The 18731-nt window shown below is 42.0% G+C and overlaps 1 protein-coding gene across 33 annotated transcripts in view; it reads right to left on the bottom strand.

The window, feature by feature from the left end:
* Positions 1–2074: 2074 nt before the first annotated feature.
* SNAP91 (synaptosome associated protein 91) overlaps positions 2075–18731 on the bottom strand; it is a 71083-nt gene continuing 54426 nt past the window's right edge. For 16 of the 33 annotated variants that reach the window (XM_055713269.1, XM_055713284.1, XM_055713278.1 and 13 more), the window contains 9 exons: positions 14563–14700; positions 13127–13276; positions 11759–11789; positions 10416–10527; positions 9499–9522; positions 7279–7362; positions 7104–7208; positions 4789–4889; positions 3450–3496 (listed from right to left, as the gene is read on the bottom strand). In XM_055713269.1, the coding sequence (XP_055569244.1) occupies positions 4797–4889; positions 7104–7208; positions 7279–7362; positions 9499–9522; positions 10416–10527; positions 11759–11789; positions 13127–13276; positions 14563–14700 (737 nt within the window). In that variant the 3' untranslated portion in view covers positions 3450–3496; positions 4789–4796. The other 17 variants (XM_055713287.1, XM_055713280.1, XM_055713274.1 and 14 more) reach the window with 11 other exon arrangements.

The following is an 18731-nucleotide window of genomic DNA, read 5'->3' as shown; positions in this document are numbered from 1 at the left end:
TTCGTTCTCACCATCCAGGCTTTCACCTGGGGAAAAACCAGCACCAACCCAGAAGCCCTCAGCTCAAGCTACAGTACACTTTGAAAGGCATACATTATAAAACACAGGTAAAAATCTCAAATAAAGCCAATTAAAATTAACGACAAATGACTGGGGAAAAGGAGTAAGAGACGCTGCTAGCCCCAAACATTAAAATAATGAGCTAGTTCTGAAGAGTAAGTTGGGGTTTTTTTGTTCAGCCCTCTACAGCCAGCTGAGTTCATGTTCTCCAGGTATTTATCACTACTTAAGGACCCAAGGCTTATGGGGGGAAGCTACAAAAGTCTCATGTGACCAGAGGTGCCAGTTTCTGAAGAAGCCAGCACACAGAACAGCAAGAGCTTGGGTAAGGGACGTATCAGCTGTCTGAAACCTTTCCTCCCCTCATGAAAAATGCAGGGGAAGAACAGCTTCTTCCTCCCACAGATGGGAGCCCTCCTCCCCACCCACTCTTCTCTGTAGCTTGTATTGAGAAGTGGTTAGTCATAGCAGGACACAGATGCATTCGTGCCTGGATGATGAAACTGAGATGATAACGTGTTCTTGTCTACAGGCCAGGAGACAAGCACTTGTTTTCCTTGCAAGCCAGATTTTATAACTCCTTAGCGATGGGGAAAGCAAGAGTCATTTTCAGTTTAGTCTTACTCGGCATACTGGGGAAAAACACTGGTTTTACTTCCCACCACACACAGGCTTCATGCTCTTCCACCAAGTTTGCTTCCTGTCCAGGTTTCCATTTCCTCACAGGACATCAAATGCCACACAACCCACAGGCTTGCACAGAGCCGCTGGCCATGAGATCTATAGAAGACTAATAAGAACGAGGACCAAGGGTTGTGGACATGGCTGAAGCTGATGCAGAAAGGCAATTACTGGCAGAGAAAAAAAGCCCTCATGTGAGGTTGGGCCCCTCGAAATATTACAAAATATTTCAATATTACAATATTAATTACGGTTATTAATTACAAATATTAATTTGCAATTTAGTTAATTTGAATAAGGGAGACTAATGAACTGGTCTGAAAATATTTCCATGTTTGGTTATGACTGTCCTCTGAAAAATGCTGTCCTTACTCTGAGAAGACATGCACAACTTGGGGTAAGAAGTCAAGTGCTCCCTGTGTTTGGCATCACAGCACATAGGAAGGATGGGCAAAACAATGGGGAGCCCTTCTGGGGCTGCAGGTACTGACCTTGCGAGAAAACAGCGATTTGCTGAGCCTTAGAGATGTCCAGTTCAGAACAACCTGACTCGACAGGGAGCTCATCCTAAGGCTGAAGTATTAAAATCAACTTTTCCAAGGCCAGACTTCATTGATTCAGAATACCAACGCAGTAGCAAGTAAAAAACCCAAATGAACAATCAAAAAACCTCTTAAGCAATGGCACTCTCCTACTGGTTACACAGCTTGGAAATGCCTTTGAAATCCAAGATTCAAACCTTACCAGAGTGCGATCAAGTCATTTCAGTGCTTTGCTGTTTATAAAGTACTTTGAAGTGGCCCTTGGCATTCAGTACTGCTTCATCACTTCATTTTGTTACCAAATTAAGGTCTCCTTGTTAGTCACCTCATACTAGAAAGACTTTAATGTACTAAACTGTACATTTTCTCCTCCTTTCATCCTGCCATAAGATGAACCATAGCACAAGCAATTCCTGGAGCACTGTAGCTGCGCTAGCTCCCAATAAACTGTTGAATGATACCTCGTAGGAAAGAAATCAGGGCCAGTATTACAAACTAGCACAGTTCTAACGTTGCTCTACTTTAAGGAGAATGAGAAGCTTTAATGAAGCCTCACGAGGTGCTACAGGTCAAACTGGAGACTTCTGCTCGCCCTCTCCCCACTTCACCTGTGGCTTTGCGCTCGGTCTGGCTTTGTACGGCTCTCTCCTGCACTGCTTAAAGGTGACCAGAGGCCAATACCGCGTGCAGCAGACTCAGCAGTCAGTGTCAGGACCTGTGCACATTTTTCCCCTCTCGGAGTGTATTATTGTGCTCAAGATCTCAATGATCATGAAACTGGCAACAAGATATTTACTTTGATCAAGGTGTTTATTGCATCTCAGAGGGCACACATGCACTGGGGGTTTTTGTTTTGTTTTGTTTTTTTTCGTTGTTTTTAAACTGAAATACAAAGAAAAGCCATTTTGAAATTAGCTTTTTCTAGAACTTTCCCATTACGGTGTATGTTATCCCCACAGCAAATTCAGATACAACCACTTTTAATGGTACCATACATTGATTAAATAGTTCATTTGAAAGACTTTAGGTGAATATCTTTCCAACCCAATATGCTTTTACAGAGAACTGCCAAGCCACTTGTAACACTGATCAACAGTGACCTCATCGAAGAGTCAAGATCTTACGCCAAGCCATCAGCAGAAACAGTATGAGAACAAATAAAAATTAAAGAAACACAGTATGTACAGTAAAGGGCATGGATCTCTGGATCAGAATTAAATCTAATCACCAATAGTACAAAAGCTACTCACAGCGCATTCGGGGCAATGGAGAAAACACTAGCCTAAGGCATACACAGGTAAGCACTAAATTAAGAGATGTACGTAAGAACTGAACAGAAACGGGTAACATCACTTGTAATGTTTTGACTACAGATACACCAAAGAGTGCTCTTGTATTTGAAATCCCTTAATGCCAGCACAACTATGGTTGCTTTTTCCAACTACACGGAGAGAAACTGACCCTTTACATTTTCAGTGCATTTAGCAAGAACTGATAAATAAGCCAATTTTAAATGCAAAAACTTAAATAATTAAAATAGATTAAAAAATAAAACCAGCAATAAATATGGTATTCTTTCAGATATGATTTTTCATTCTTGGTAAGTCATCGAAAAAGTAGTTGTTATGGAAGTTTATATTACTTTAAATTATCTTAACATATACAGTGCCACAAAAATAAAACATTTTTTTCCACGACAATTGAGATTCCTGTGACTGGGAGAAAAAAAAATGTATTCCGCACAATTTTATAAGTATTTTTCTTACTATCTGGTATTATCACACTATATTTCGTAACAGATAAAGGAGAAATTAAGTCCTAGGGAAATTTTAGGTGTCCTCAAAAAGTTATATACATTGAAACCTTCAAAAAACCACAGACATCGCTCCAAATGGCTCACCAAACAACAGCTGCATAATCTGCCCCCATGGGATAGGTTCAGAAAAGCACTAGAAGGCATCAGAAACATACATCCATTGTTTAAATTGTAAAACACAAATAACCCAAGTACACAAATTTCGAGAAAGTAGGGATAACAGCTAAGGTAGTACACATTCCTAATGTTCACTTTCACAGCTGTGCTACACGTTTCAGGAGGAAGAGAAAGTCTGAGTAAGCGCTGGGTTTGGTACTGGTGGCTCACTTTGAAACTCTGAGCATCTGTTTGTAGACTCCAAACTCATGTTTTTATCATCCAGTCAGAAAAACTGCAGCTGTGAATACAGAAAAGTATTAGATGAAAACCAGAATAATGAGTTAGATAAAGCACGTTCTAAAAAGCGAACCAAATCTCCTCGTGACTTCACACCTCAAAGGAGATGTTAGCAGCTTTTAATGAAGCAGCCGTCTTCCTCTTCCCACAGACAGGTATGAATCTGTCTACTATAAACTCAAGTTGAAAGCAGCGAGTCCCAGCAATGAAGGTGCATCTCCACTCCTGGCCATCTCCACCAAGTGCCAGGTACAACTCCCCAGGGCTGGAATTTGGAGAAGGGGGAAGTGGGACTGGGTGGTGCCTGCTAAAAGGAGCCTGCTCCCATCCACTGCTGCCAATTCCAGTGCAGAGGGGGCTTAGAACAAGTCTTAGAATTAAGCTATAGGAAGAAAGAAAAGGGACTTATGAAGAAGACTTTTAAGATAGGTAATGATTGTCCTCTCCCCACCTGGCAAATTATCCTAGTCTTAGTTACAAAATGCCTTCTTTATTTCTGCATTATTATTATTTTTAATTGGCTTCAATGTTCGATTTGATCTGACTTTTCTACTTTGCCCCTCTTCAACATCTTTCTCTAAAACCCCCACGGTAATGGTTTTGCCTTTTTTTCCTTCCCTTCTGTAGAACTTTTTTTGCTTCTCCTCCATTGTTTCTTTTCATTTACTCCTCTGTTCTTGCCCACTGCTGTTCTACACAGCGCTGCTCAGGACCTCATGCCTGAGCGTTCAGAAAAGCAAAGCCTTGAAAATTTGTATGGCTGGGGAGAACATTAGCTGGCAGCAGTTAAGAGATGCAAACAACTTTCCCTTGAAGATCAGGACATGCAAGTTTCTCCTCTTTTGATCCCTTTGCGCCTATGTTACCAATCCATTTCCACATCCACAAGCCTCCTCACCACTGTTTTGCCCCCAGTATTTGTACCCTGTTATGATTCTATTTGTTTCAGTATTCATTTCAGGGCGAAAAAACCCAAACCATTAACCCTTGGATTGAATTTTCACAATTCACAATTTCACAAGGTGAAAATGGAAGTTATAGACCAAAGAGAACTTCTCCTGGCAGTCACTTTTGGCAAAAAAAGTAGCCAAAAGACAAGCTTTCAGGCTAAAATTAAGAGCCTGGGCAGACCATTCTGTTTTCTGTGTAAACCACCACAATATCAGTGCACGTTTCTACCTATCTCTGCAGCTACGATGTTATCAGTCATATTCAATCTACCAAGCTAACCAACACCTGTGTGCCAGACACGTACCACAGCGTAACATGCTTAGGCAGGCAGTCACAGAATACCTTATCGTTTACAAGAAATCCTTGATGTTAAGATCCGCTAATGGGTCCTTTGTTGGAGGTTTCTTGGGACTCTGAGTAGCAGGAGTTGGGCTTGGAGAAAGCTAACAGACGCCAGCCAGGAAGGCAGAAAAAAACAAAGCAGACAAGGATACACAAGCATTAGGTAGATACAGCCGGTTCTCAGACAAGCACACTGCAAGCATACAAAGTTCTCATTTTTCTGCAAGTTCAGCGTGCTGCCATTTGGCTCAAGCATTGTTCAGACTCCACCCTTACTACAGGGTCAACAATGTTTGGCTGGTTTAATGGATAAAGTTATAGACACTGTATATTCTAATCAGCATAGCTTCAAGTCTCTCTCTCCCTGCAAGACAGAATGCTGTCAGGATCATCAACCCAGACAGAAGTTAAGCAATTGTTAGTCGTTAAACACTGAGGTGCAGAATAAGCAGAGTGCATGCTGCAGAGTATAGCTGAAAACCCTTGCGACTGGCATTTAACTACAAGTTGTTCTACACCAGTAAGGCAAATAAGAGTCCAAAGCGTACTGGAGACGTGACTATATTATACCCTGTCCCTCCTCTGGTAGTTATAAAAATCATCAGTTATTCCACAGAAAATGTTAAGGTTTTGAAGTTCCGTGCAACCGCTCTCATTAGGAAGCCAAATGATTCTCTACCATGTCCTTACTCCTCCCCGTCCCCTACCTTACTCAGGGTACTAGAGGTGTTTTATGTGTAGCCCTGGCACCTTGATGACTAACCTTTGAGAAAAAAAATAAATACATTTGTGTCTTCCATAGTATTATTCTTGATAATAGATGCGCAGAGACAGTTTTAAGGCGGGAGGAAAAGAAGACCAAATACCTTCTCACTTAGAGCAGTTTCAAGTTCTTCCATTCCTTCACAGAAAACCCAGACAAACTTCAACGGGAACGTGGTTCCCTACTTGAAAAGTGTGGTTTGATACAGGTTGATTGCTTAATATTTGCAAAAAAAGGGAGGTGGCTTTTCTTTCAAGTTTCAAGTGTTTCAAGTGTTACAAGACAGATTTGAGAGCTGCAGCACCGAATTCCATCTCCCAGCCTACCTGAAGGACAAGGTGGACTTCCAACTTACAAAGAAGCATAATGCTATAGCTAAGTCATTCCCTGCTTTTCCTCTGCAAAGACCCTTTCCTTTTCAAAGTTATTACAAACCAAATTCTACTTTGAAAAAAAAGCCTGGAACAGGTATTATGACTTAAGTTGCATCACCTACTGGCTATGAGCTAGAAGCTTTGTATCAGAGTGCTGCACTTCCAAACTTACCAGCTTCAAGTTAAAAAGAACCCTTAGGAAAGTATGAGAAGCAGCTGATACCACCTGCTTCAACGTGAAGGATGGTTATGTCTCCATTCACCCAACCTACTTCCGCATTAATTACTCCATTAGATTTTTTTCATCATATTAATCAAAGGACTTATCACTGGCAACCAGTGACCTCTGACATAATCTTTCTTGGTTGTTTTTAATTAGTATAGAATTAAGAATAGGCTTGCTTTGGTTTTAGGTGGCCAACCTTGTGTCTGTCTAAATATGTGACTGTCACAAAGCCAGACTAAGTAAATAGAGTTTAAAACCATGAAAAACAAAGCAGTGTCATGTATCTCCCACTTACAAAAGAATATAGACTGACTGAAGACTGAAATTACTCATTTGCACTCCCCCTTAATGTAAGTTAGAAGAAAAACCTCATAGTACTTAAATTTGCACGCTGCTGTGAAAAGCGTGCATCCTGAGCACTCCGACATCCCATACGTTACGGTCATTCACACTTGAATGCAGTTGTTTTGCACCACAAGAAACCCAGCAGGCTACCAGTCTGAAACAAAGTTGTATCTATCGAGAAACAGCTGTCATCCAAGAACTGGAGACTTTAGCTTGTTCACAAGCAGAAGGTTGGTTTTCTGAAGAAACTCTTGGTGGGCTGGGAGGGAAGTTGTTGAGCGCAGCTCTAGTAAATTTTGACAAGCTCTAAGCAGAATAGGAATGCCCACCAGCTCCACTTTGAGCTTTACTGAAATATCCCCCAAAACCACATCCTGGATGCCAATAGCTGTAGGAGACTTTTCAAACCTGTCCCGTTGGTCTCATACAAGGGAATCGAAAAAAATCAAAGTGGTTCATGCGATCTGCCACCAGTCAGGCAGCTGATACTGTAAGAAATCTCATTTACATGTCTACAGGTAGAATTGAACTGAAATAATCTGTACACACAAGCTACTTTTTAGAGAAATGGAGAGCAATTAAACATTCATCTAGCAGTAAGACTTACCTGTACACCAGGGCCAGTGGCAGCTCCAAATGGTGGCCTCATCATAGGCTGCCCATACATAACTGGCTGCTGGGGCATCATTGGTACACCTGTGCCTGCTGGGGGCTGTAAATTAACACAGTGTGAGCAGGGCTCCGGGTGAAGAAAGGAAAGCAGCGTAACAAGAGAGACTCACCATCCCAAATGCTGCTCCTGGCTGTGGGACAGGTGGAGTACCTCCTGTGGTAGGAACAGCACTTGCCGGAGGCACGGCTCCCGTCTAAAACATTTTTTAAAAAAATGTCTAAAAATGCAGGAATCTCTGTAACACCAGCCATCTGGAAACCACATGGAGTCTCCAGCGTTCCCAAAGTTGTTCTGGAAAGTAGGACTGTTATGTAGCAGGTAATACCTAACCTCCAAACTACAATGCTTCAAAGAATGAGTTGAACGAGTCCTTACACTGATGCTCAGCTTGCTGCTTCATAAGCAAGCAAGGGTGACAGACTCCATTCTCTCATGAATGGAGTCAATCTACTGAATACAACCCAAAATAGGCTCACGAAAGTATGTACTTTCCTCCTCCTCTACATAGTGTAAGAAAGTATCCCAACTTCATAATTGCTAGCCAACACACTATAGCACTTGCTGTAGCACTGTGTTTTAGTAAAAGCTTAAGCAGGTTGTAAAGCTAAGGAAAATAACTGCTATAATTAGCTTCCAATTATTAAAAAAAAAAAAAAAAAAGTATTTTTCTGCAGTGAGATTCATTTAAGTTGAAGAGTAAGTCCACACTTAAGCCGCAATCACAACCATTACGTACTTTACTGGGGAGAATTTAGTTTACCTTGCTATGCTTTTCATGCATATGCTTAACTTGTTATGGTTTTAAGGTGACCTTCAACTAGGATTCAGGAAGACAGAACTGTTAGTTTAGTAGTCTGATCGGATATACAGCGCAACAGCATCTTTGAACAAGGCCACCCCCTTATCTAGCACAACCTACACATCATCCCTCTTGGTTCCTTTATCTGTAACTTTCCATGCACAGTCTCCTTATGGCCTCAAAAGCATCCAGGTCTCTCTTTTTCACAGGAGTATATACAGCTCAAATTATTAACAACTCTAAAGAGAGGCAGGAAACATTCAAGGAAGGCATTTAAAATTGGTAGTAGGCTTTTTAGGAATCTCATTACTGCTATCGTATGTCCTAAGTATACTGGCCCAATTTCTTAAGCTATTACAGAAGCTGTAGGGTCATGTCCAAGCCTCCACACCCCTTACGACCTACCCTGAATCAGTTATATCCCACCACATTTGGAGAACAGCTAGCACACTTTCAGTTCAAAGGACACTGTGTCTCTGGAGATACGTTGGAATTACTCACTGCACAGTCCACTTCTGTGAATGCTGCATTCACTGCCCTTGGTTGATCCTTGCTTCCAGACTAAAATATGCCAGTTTCTTAGGAAACCAGAAACAAGCCAAGATTAACCTGTTCCAGATTCATTAATAATTACTTATTATTCTATATACTATACTCTTTATACTCTATTCCAGCCTGAAAGTTTTCTAGGGAGCATTTAAATTAAAAGCCGTACTGTGCTAGCAGCACAGCTGTCCCCAGGCTAAAACCAACATCTGGACACTCAGGTATGCAAAGCAAGGTGACATCAGATGCAGTAACTGGACCGCAGCCACAGGAACACAACGTAGCTTGAAATCCAGTTAGGCAGATGCCAAGAAAATGGCCACACAAACTGAATCTGCCTTTGCCCCAAAGCACTAAGATCACTTGAGGAAACAGACTTGTGAAATTCTGCTGATTTTAATCCAGAAGGTGAAAGGTCACAAGGAAGGGAAGAAGTGACCAAAGTGACCAAACCATAAATGGTTCAACAGTGACATGAAGCAAAGCTTCATTTCAGTGTCCACATTTATTTTTCCTGCAGATCTAGTTTTCTTTACTTTCAAAAAATACCTGAATGCGTGACTTCGAAGATATATATACAGCACCCAAGTTTCATGAAATGCTATCAAACCCACCCAGCTTTCCAGAAAGGCTCGTTACTTATCAAATGGTAAAGCCACTACAAGATTAGGCTGATGTTACAGACGTTAGAAATTTCAAGTAGTACAAGACATCAAATAGTTCACATCCCAGTAAAGACAGTTTGAAGCCATCATTTTCAAGCTTACAGGACAGAAATGGTTAATCACTGCTACCATATTCAAGTACACATTGCCCGAGAATTGCCTGCTGGACAGGCTGTCCAAGAAGAGCCATGTTAGGTAGCTTCTAGCTAGTTTTAAGCCAGTGGTAATAACTGTAATGCAGGTGGAGTGCTGTTAGTGTCTTCATGTTTAGTAAGTAAGTACAATAAGAGATTAAAAAAAAATAAATAAAATCACTTACGCTGTACAGTATTGCCCAGCCTTTCTATTAAGAAAAAAAGTTGACATTACAACTAATACATTCAATGAAGTACCAAGTTCAGGGAATACTTGTGTCTTCCATAAGGTTAAGGAACAAGCTGGAACGTGCTTAAGAGTCACGTTAACACCTGGCTGTGGCAGCAGGGATCTGAACTGGTCATGCTCCCCCTTGACAGTCGTTTTCTTCCCTTTCCAACCCAACTTTTTCAAATGGAGGACATTTTATGCCCTGTGCGACTTTGATGAGACGAAGTATGACCCCTCTTCAGATTACTCTTGTAGCTTACTCGTGATCAAGTTGCTCTTGAGCCAAATTTAGATTTTTAGCTCAATGCAACCCCCTTCTCTCAAAGCTAGTGCCTTCTGATACGTTTTAAAGGGCAGTTTTAGCTTTTCCAACAGACTGCTTTACTCTGCCAAACAAGCTAATCAGTTCTGATCTGACATCAATCACTTGATCAGTATGAATATCGCGTAGTTAGTCTTTTGATCTGCTTCATTCAGGGAAGCTTGAGAAAAACTTATTTTCCTCTCCTTCCAGTACTTCAGCTTTGGATCAATACTATTGTCTTTGGGCAACTGACCTGGGGCTGGTGTTGGCAAGACCTACACGGCTAACCACACACCTGGAAACGTCCACAGGTATTAAGTGTACATGTAGAGTAATATCTTGATACATATGCTAGTATATTTTTCGTTGCCCTGGTCTCAATGATTGATTTATGCCAGCTGTAAATCTGGTCTTAAAAATGTGACTTGAAACAATCATACCATTTATACAGAAGCAAGCTCTTTACCTGAAGTAGACTTCAGGAGCCGTGCCTACACGTACGCTTGCATAGTCTCGTAAAATATTGAGGTTTCAATACCAGTGGTATCGATGGATTAACTACCTACCAATGGACCGCTGGGGACACCACCAGTTGACCATGTTGCAGGTGCTACTTTTGGCTGCCAGTTGGCTCCTCCTGTGAGCTTCTTTTCTCCAGCGTTCCACTGAAGGTCTCCCCTAACAGACGGGGAGACAGACAGGGCCATTATTTACATACCCTCACAGTGAAAATGAAAACCAATTGCGGCATACATGAACGTTAGGCTTGCAGCTACGTTAGTTTACGGTGTATGCAGTTTAAGTTATTAACGGACAGGTACACTTTCGGAGTCACTCAGTTTCAAGGGTTGTTAGCAGCAGAAACCAGTACGCTCTATATTGAAGTCAGCTATATAGTTATGGCCTTTGGAGTGAGAATTAAAAAGAGGTTTTATTTAGTATTGAATGAAGGTAAAGTATTATTACTATTTCTTATTATTATCGTTACGCCCTTGAAAAGTAGGAAGAGGGACTGCTACTGCCTGTTCTAAGGGGCCAGGCAAGTAGCACTGCCTGCTAGAAGTCTTTGAAAGGTCATTTCATTGCTGGAAATCTTGCTCAAACAGCTGAAGGAGGAAAGCATTCGGTTCTGAAAAAAGTTGATAGAAGATAAACACATCAATCATAGAATAAAAGGGCCGTTGCAAACCCAGGTTTTGTTAGAGGCCATTCTATCCAGAATAAGAAACACCATTTGAATGAAGTAGATTGAAGGAAGGTAAGTTCTGGGGATAAACCTCATGATGTGTTTATACATATCCCCCCTATCATCTCCACAGAGGCACAAAACATTTTGAAGTACACGCATCATAAACTGGTCTTGCATACAGAGGAAGACTAAGCACAGAAGGAAGCAATCAGATTAAGATACATTCAAAAATCAATGCAATGATGTAAATACTTCTTCTTGCAAAAATAAGCTTTTCACTTCTTTTCTCTTTTACAAGTATTCCAATGCCTATACGATAAGCACATCCCGTGTCTGTAAAAAGATAACAAAACTATTACATATTAGCCTAGATTACTGAGGGGAGCTATAGAATTTATTATCTGGACTATTTTTCCATTTTAAGTTGTTTGGAAATCAGCTGTCCGATATGAAAACAGTGATTTACATAAAGAATTCTAGGACTCAGATTAAAGCAAGCAAGTTTAAAAGCTACGTCAGGAGCATTTAACCTTAATTATTCAGTGAATCTGTACAGAATAGAATACTTCTTCCAGAATTTTTCTGAACTGATTTTTTGGGTGCGAGGGGGCGCATAAATTCATTGATTCTTAAAAAACACTGAAATAGATGCAACATTATAAAGCAGAGTTGAGAACTTTTTTTTTTCTTTCTTTTTTTTAAAAACAAAGTTGAACTTACTTTTTCGAAGTGGTACCAGAAATGCCAAGATCTGAAAAATCATAAGAAAAAAGGAAGTCGTGTTCAGTAAAGTAAAGCACGTAAAAGTAACAGCTCATGTTTCATTGCACATGGGCTTATACAGAGTAATAAAGTTTCAGCTGTCCTCATTTAGGCAGCATCAGAGGACTGGCCACATCTACCCCTTCTTCTTTAGGACAAACATTTGAGGAACCCTGCAGATGTCTTGTGCTTGAAGAAGCCGGTTTTGCTCCATAAGCAAACTCAAGTAACAATATATTTAGGTCTACAAAATGCTGAGTTATTTAAGGGCACCAAGCTATTTGCCATGAATGACAACACTAGTTTCTGTTCCTCATTATACGTACGGGAATAAAAAGCTATTTTTCACAGGCACATAGATCTGAATGTTACCTGGAAGATTTGCAATGCTTTATCTGCTCTATCATACATGGAAGCTGCAAGTAGTTTCCTTAATAACTCTTTGGAAAAAGTTTTAAGCTAAGTTGTAACATGACCAGTACACGTCCTGTAAGTGACAAATGGCTAAGTTTGTTTTTCTCCCCCAAACCTGGACGTAGCAAATGACTGGCAGAAGTGGTTTCAAGTGATTAACAGCCCTTCTGACTTCTAAGCATGGTCATTTCCCCCGACACCTACCAGGATAGTATGCATCCTAAGTTCAGTTATATCTTGGCTGTGGTGTGTATACATATACTAACACAGTATTCCATTTACGCAATCCTCCAAAATACAACTTCAGTAGTATCACACCTTGGCCTAGGTGTGCCTCTTCGGTTTTTTAGGGGGCTGTGGATATTTATCTCTATTTATAAAGGCTCTAGCCCTTCTACTACTACAGGAAAGAGAACACTTTTTAGTTCAGCATTTCAAGAACATGCTTTGGAAATTTCACTGTTGGCTGCTGTGCACTCCTGACCCCACTGCTGCTCCTCCTCCCGTTAAGCAAGAAGTCAGCCATTTGGTCCACCAGCTTTTCTGCCTAAATTCCACACTGCTGTCAGATGCTTTGGACAATGTTTACCTCCCCATCCACTATTACACAGGGGCAGACCCATTAAGGGTCTGATGTGTCTGTGAATGTACCTGGGATGTTCGTGCATTACAAATCCCACCTACCATACACAGATCCCATTACTTGACTCAGATCCTGGGCACAAACAGGGACAAGTTGTGAAGCCAGACTACAAGTTATCTGGATCAGGCCTTATTCCTGCCTATAGCTTCCTGATCTGCCCAGGGAAACAGAAGGACATTGAAGCAAGCTAAAACACGGGGGTATTTGGCACTGTGGGAAAGTAACGTAGTTGTACGCCACACCATTTAGACCCAAAATTTGTCACTTACTGCCTACTAAGTTTGCAAGAGATGAATCAAGATCGCTCCCGAGGCCCTTGCTTGCTGCTGAAGCAGTGACTGTTGCTGTGGCTGAAGGTACTATAGACTGGCCCGAAGGAACCATAGTTGGCATAAGAAGATCACCTAAGCCATCAAACACTGGAAGTGAAAGGAAAAAGGGTTAGAACAGCAGCTGTGGTAAGACAAACACTACCTGCCACTTTGCTGTTGCTCCAACAAATATAGCACAGACAATCACATCACAAGTCTTACCAAAACACTGTTTGACGTTAGAAGTAATGCCAACAAGGGCATGCATGTCATTTTACTAGACACTGAATGTACAGTAATCCTGAAAGAGCTATACTGATGCGAACTAGTATGAGAAGACATGCCTAGAAGGACTTTAAATGGAAAGTTAAATCTCCATAGACACAACACCACTTCCACATGACACTATTTTTTCTTACAGCCATCCCTAGAGAGATGTCAGATGCACACACACTTGTTAGGAGATATTCATTTAAAGGTTTTTAAAATGAACATCTTGCAGCAAACACCAGTCAGAATTACTGTGACGAAGGCAGTCTTATACCTTGACATCTTACAGCAACAGGATTGGAAGTCTCAAGATGTTACTATTGACTTGCAAGCAGCAGGGAATTGGGAAAGCCTACTAACATCTTATAAGATCAGAAGGAACCAGAACCATCCACACTGACAGAGCCAACCCTTATTAGTCCAGTCATCTAACTCGGAAGTTAATTTTTAGATCCCTTGAAGTCAAACCACCTGGTATATCTTATGTCAGCGTTCTATCTTCTGATCTGTGTTTGAGGTACATGCTAATGTTAAGTCTATAGGAAGGGGTAGCATGTGCACTGGCAAGCAACCAATTAACCAAGCAGCAGTACTACTTCAACTTTTTTTTTTTTTTTCTTGTTCAGTTGCAGAACTCACCAATTTTAAGTTTGTAGCAAGGACCCAGCATGGAAAACATAGAATGGAAGAGATGCAAACAGAACGATAGCAGTGATGAAAGTTTAAGCTTATAGTCAGGCAAAGAACGTGAACTCTGTCTCCATTTTGTGTACACTCAGGTGCCATGCAAGCTCAAAAATAGCTTCAGCAGGAGCAGCAATACGACTTGCCTATATACTCGATTTACAGAAGTGTTTTCCTTGCATAATCCCTGATTCTGGATCTCAAGCACATGCAAGGATGTTTACACTAGTTTGTTTTTTACTGACATAGTAGAATAAAAAATGGGTACAGAGAGCTGTAGGGCACACAACAACCTTAACATCATCCTGAGTTCTTCCAGTAGAGAAGGAAGAGGGAAATAACTGATATTGCCTGTACTCAGAGCCTAAATATGGCGTCATTCACTCATCTAACACATAAAACACATTAGAAAATTCACAGGAAGAAACCCTGTGGCTCACCTGATGCATCAAATGAACTGCCAGTCGTTGGAGCTGTTGTCCCAAAAGCTGCATCAAAGTTAGGCTGTAGTAAGCTGGTTTGAGCTGGAGTGACTGGGGATGGTGATGGAGAGGGAGCAATAAAAGAACCTCCAAAGCCTTGAAAAAGCCACATAAAAAGAGATGTGGACATTAGAGTCAGTCGTCCTGGGCTGTGTTTAACAAAAGCTCAATCTATACAAGGTGGAATGAGACACAATTCTTAGCAGACCATTATAAATAACTCCACACTACACAAGCACCCTTGGTATGCCAGGTCTGACCCAGTGAATTTTGGGAGAGTCACCAATAACAACTTTAATGTTTGTTATTTAGATTTCTGCAGAGACAGACCAACAGAGTAGAGAACACACTTCTTCCAGTACTACGTGCTATTGCTCTAGGTAAATAATCTCACAGGCAGAATGCATCAAACAAGGATTAGTTCAGAAAAAAGAGAAACAGAGAACTAACTTGAGAAAAGCTTATGATGACCCATCAACTACTTTGGAACCTCAATTCAGAAGGCAGTGTTTTACTAATCTAATTTAGCTTCTCTCACCATCTTAAAACATCCTGGTCTCCTTCATCAAGATGTCTTCAAGCTGCTGAACCCCCACACTCCCATGCCAAAGCAGGATCAAGAGCATCCACAAGTGAACTGCTTGTAGGCTGGAGAATATATCATATATTATAAACCCTATATTTATATAAATAAATCCTACTCATGGAGATTCTCTAGCCTGCAAGCAATGCACTTCCAAGCTTGGTTATTCTCAAAATCCCTCCCTTGCCCTCCATATAATTTGACCTCCCTTGCAATTAAATCTTATTTGTATTATCTACAGACTCTGGAAACTGATTAAATATGCAAAGACTCTGGCAAAACGAGACCAGACATATGACACTTTCTCAGTTCTCTTTAGCCTACAAGCCGTTCCTCTTATCCAATCTTCTTGACAGTGATGTCTGAGTCCTCTGTACTACATCTTCAGTCTCAGCCTTGTTTTTTCCCAGCTGCCCTCGCATAGAAAGGATCAGATCCCAGCTTAGTGCTCCAACCACGACTACACAAATACGGTGGGAAGAGCATATTCTTTTGCCGCAGCTGAGCACAAGACAGCGACGAGCCCACGCTCTACCACTGCCTTTAGTTTCTTTTCAGGGAACATCCTGCCTTACAGTCTACTGTCCCTATCTGTCCGGCTAACCACTGCTGCCTGTGGATAGAAGCTCGAACATTTACTCATTTGAAATTTCTCCTTTAGATAGTTTTCTCAACTTTGTAGAGACCATTTTAAATCCTATTCTTGTATAAAGTAAATACAGACATTTTCATGTGGGTGAAATCTGAAAAATTTGGCATGCTACTCCAACAGTCACATTGTTGAAATTCAGTACCAAATACAACTTATCAATTTAGAAGAGATCATCTTTTACATGAAACCCTTATCGCTGCTTTCTGCCTTTGTACTTAGTTCGTTCGTACCACTCTTGTTTAAGCAGTCAACTAATTCCTTTCTTCTTCTGTCTTCAGCTTTCTTTAGTTACCAGTTCAGTGGGGAAGCCTGCTTTTTAATAATGGGAAAATAAAGAAAATTCTGAAGATCCTCGAACCACCTTTTTTATCCAGACTGCTTTCCACGGTCACAGGGTATATTCGATTACAGCACATTATGCAGACATCTTATTGTACTGGTTTTGGCTGGGATTGAGTTAATTTTTTCCGTATTAGTTTGTATGGGACTATGTTTTGGATTTGTGCTGGAAACAGTGTTGACAGTACAGGGATGTTTTAGTTGTTGCTGAGCAGGGCTTGCAGAGTCCTTTCTGTGTCTCACCCCACCCCAGCAGCGAGCAGGCTGGGGGTGCACAAGAAGCTGGGAGGGGGCACAGCTGGGACAGCTGGCCCCAACTGGCCAAAGGGGTATTCCATACCACACCACATCATGCTCAGCAAGAAAAAGCTGGGGGAAGAAGAAGGAAGGGTGTCGGAATGATAATGTTTTGTCTTCCCAAGTACCTGTCACACGTGACGGAGCCCTGCTTTCCTGGAGACAGCTGAACACCTGCCCACCAATGGGAAGTGGTGAATGAATTCCTTGTTCTGCTTTGCTTGCACGCACAGCTTTTTCTTTGCCTATTAAAGTGTCTTTATCTCAACCCACAAGTCTTCTCACTTTTACTCTTCAGATTCTCTCCCCCATCCCACCGTGGGGGGAGTGAGGGAGCAGCTGGGTGGTGCTCAGTTGCTGGTTGGGTTTAAACCATGACACTTGCAGTGACAAGAGCACATTTCCCAGCTATGAAATCGAGCATCTGCCAGGCATTTAACTATGAGACAGGCTAGAGCTCAACATACAGAACCTGTGCTCAAATTGCAAGCATCCACTATATCAAGTGTTACTGTGAGATCTCAGACGCTGTCTCTGAAAACGTTTCTTTCTCAAAGAACACAGTAAGACTAAACACCAAACACTTACATATTGAAAGAGTTAGAGAAATGTATACACACACACTTGATGCAAGCATCAGACTTATTTACACATCAGATGCATGTTTCAGAAGAGAAGTGAGTTAGCAGCAGCTAACTGTATTCAAACCCAAACGCTCAGCAGGGAAATGAGAGTGGTGTGCCATCACCTGGGCACCAGGCCAGAAACTTGCTCCACCACCAGCAAACAGGTTTAGTTGTGGAACACCTGCTCTATAGGAACAACTACATTGGCCCCAGAGACAGCTGGGAGAGGACAGCAAACCTGACTATGCACTACAGGTCGAGGAGAAAACAACCTGATTAGAAATACCTCATAAATTATGTCCTTCAGCTGAAGCTTGCCAGATTGCAGGCAATGACCAAACCCACTCTGATTGTAAGTTAAACCGGTCCCTTCAGATGCTACCGACCAGGCGCCCTGGCTGGAGCCAGGGAAGCAGCAGCGGGAAGCAGAGCAGCCTGCTTTCTGCAGTCCCAAGTAAAGAACTTTTCAAAAGCCTGTGTGAGCTTCCCTACTTCAGGGTTCCGGCACCACAAAGCCCTTATCACCCAAATCTTAGTCCACAGTAAGCCACACGTTCACACATGCTAACTCTGAATCTGGACAAACGTACTGGGATCAGAGATCTGTCCTCAGCTCTCCAAGGTCTGTTCTCGAAGCGGGTTTGTCACGGCATAATTTAGGTTGGAAGGGAACTCTGGAGGTCAGCCAGCCCAACACCTTGCTCAAAGCTGCTGGCCTGGTGCAATCAGGTTGCCCAGAGATCTGCCTTGACACCTCCAAGAGGACCGACTCCACTGCCTCTCTGGGCAGCCTACTGTCATATCTGACCATCCTCATGGTAAAAATAAAAGAATCCCAGTATTCAACTGGAGTTTCCCACCCACATTGCCTTGTTTCCTATCGCTGTGCACCTCCAATAAGAACCTGGCTAGTGTTCCCTGTGTCCTCCGGTGAGGAAATTTAGACACGAACGAGGCCTCCCTTTTGCCTTCTCTTCTCAAGGCTGAATGGACCCAGTTCCCAGCCTCTGCTCATACGTCATGTGCACCAGGTCACCGTCTTGGTGGCCCTCCACTGAACTCACTCTGGTATGTCTTGATCACCCACGTCAAGGGATTCTCTAACACATTCCAGAAGTCCCCTGCATTACCTGTGCCCAGCCGTATTCCCTGTTGCCCTTCCAGCCCATACTGTGGTGGCTAAAGTTGCTGCCAAAGCCTGTGACAGTGGGGCTTTCTGCAGGCTCCCTCTACTGCCTCTTCTTGACCAGGTGGTCTGTAGCAGACACATGCTAACACATCACTGATGCTGGCTTATCCTCTGATCCTTACGTACAAGCTCTGTCCTAGTCCATCACCTGTCCCAAGGCAAAGCTCCATCCATTCAACTATCTGCAAAAAAGGTACCTATCTGCAAAGAATCAGTCCAGAAGCAGGCTGACGAGATACACGGATGACAAAAGGCAGTTGACTGGAGCAATTCCTAAAGCTCTGGAGCCATCTAAAGATCCTGTGCTCAGTTAGATCCTTTCCATATCCCGAATGAGAACAAGGAGCTGGGCAGCACGGCATAACTTAATTCCTGTAAGATTCTGCTTAAAAAGTTATCTAAGGTTTTGCAAAGCCCCATAAAGTGTCTGTTCTCCAGCTA

Source organism: Falco cherrug, chromosome 6 (genome assembly GCF_023634085.1).
Source record: "Falco cherrug isolate bFalChe1 chromosome 6, bFalChe1.pri, whole genome shotgun sequence".
Taxonomy (NCBI): Eukaryota; Metazoa; Chordata; class Aves; order Falconiformes; family Falconidae; genus Falco; species Falco cherrug.
Note: the sequence above shows the minus strand (reverse complement) of the source record. Positions and strands in the feature narration are given on the sequence as shown.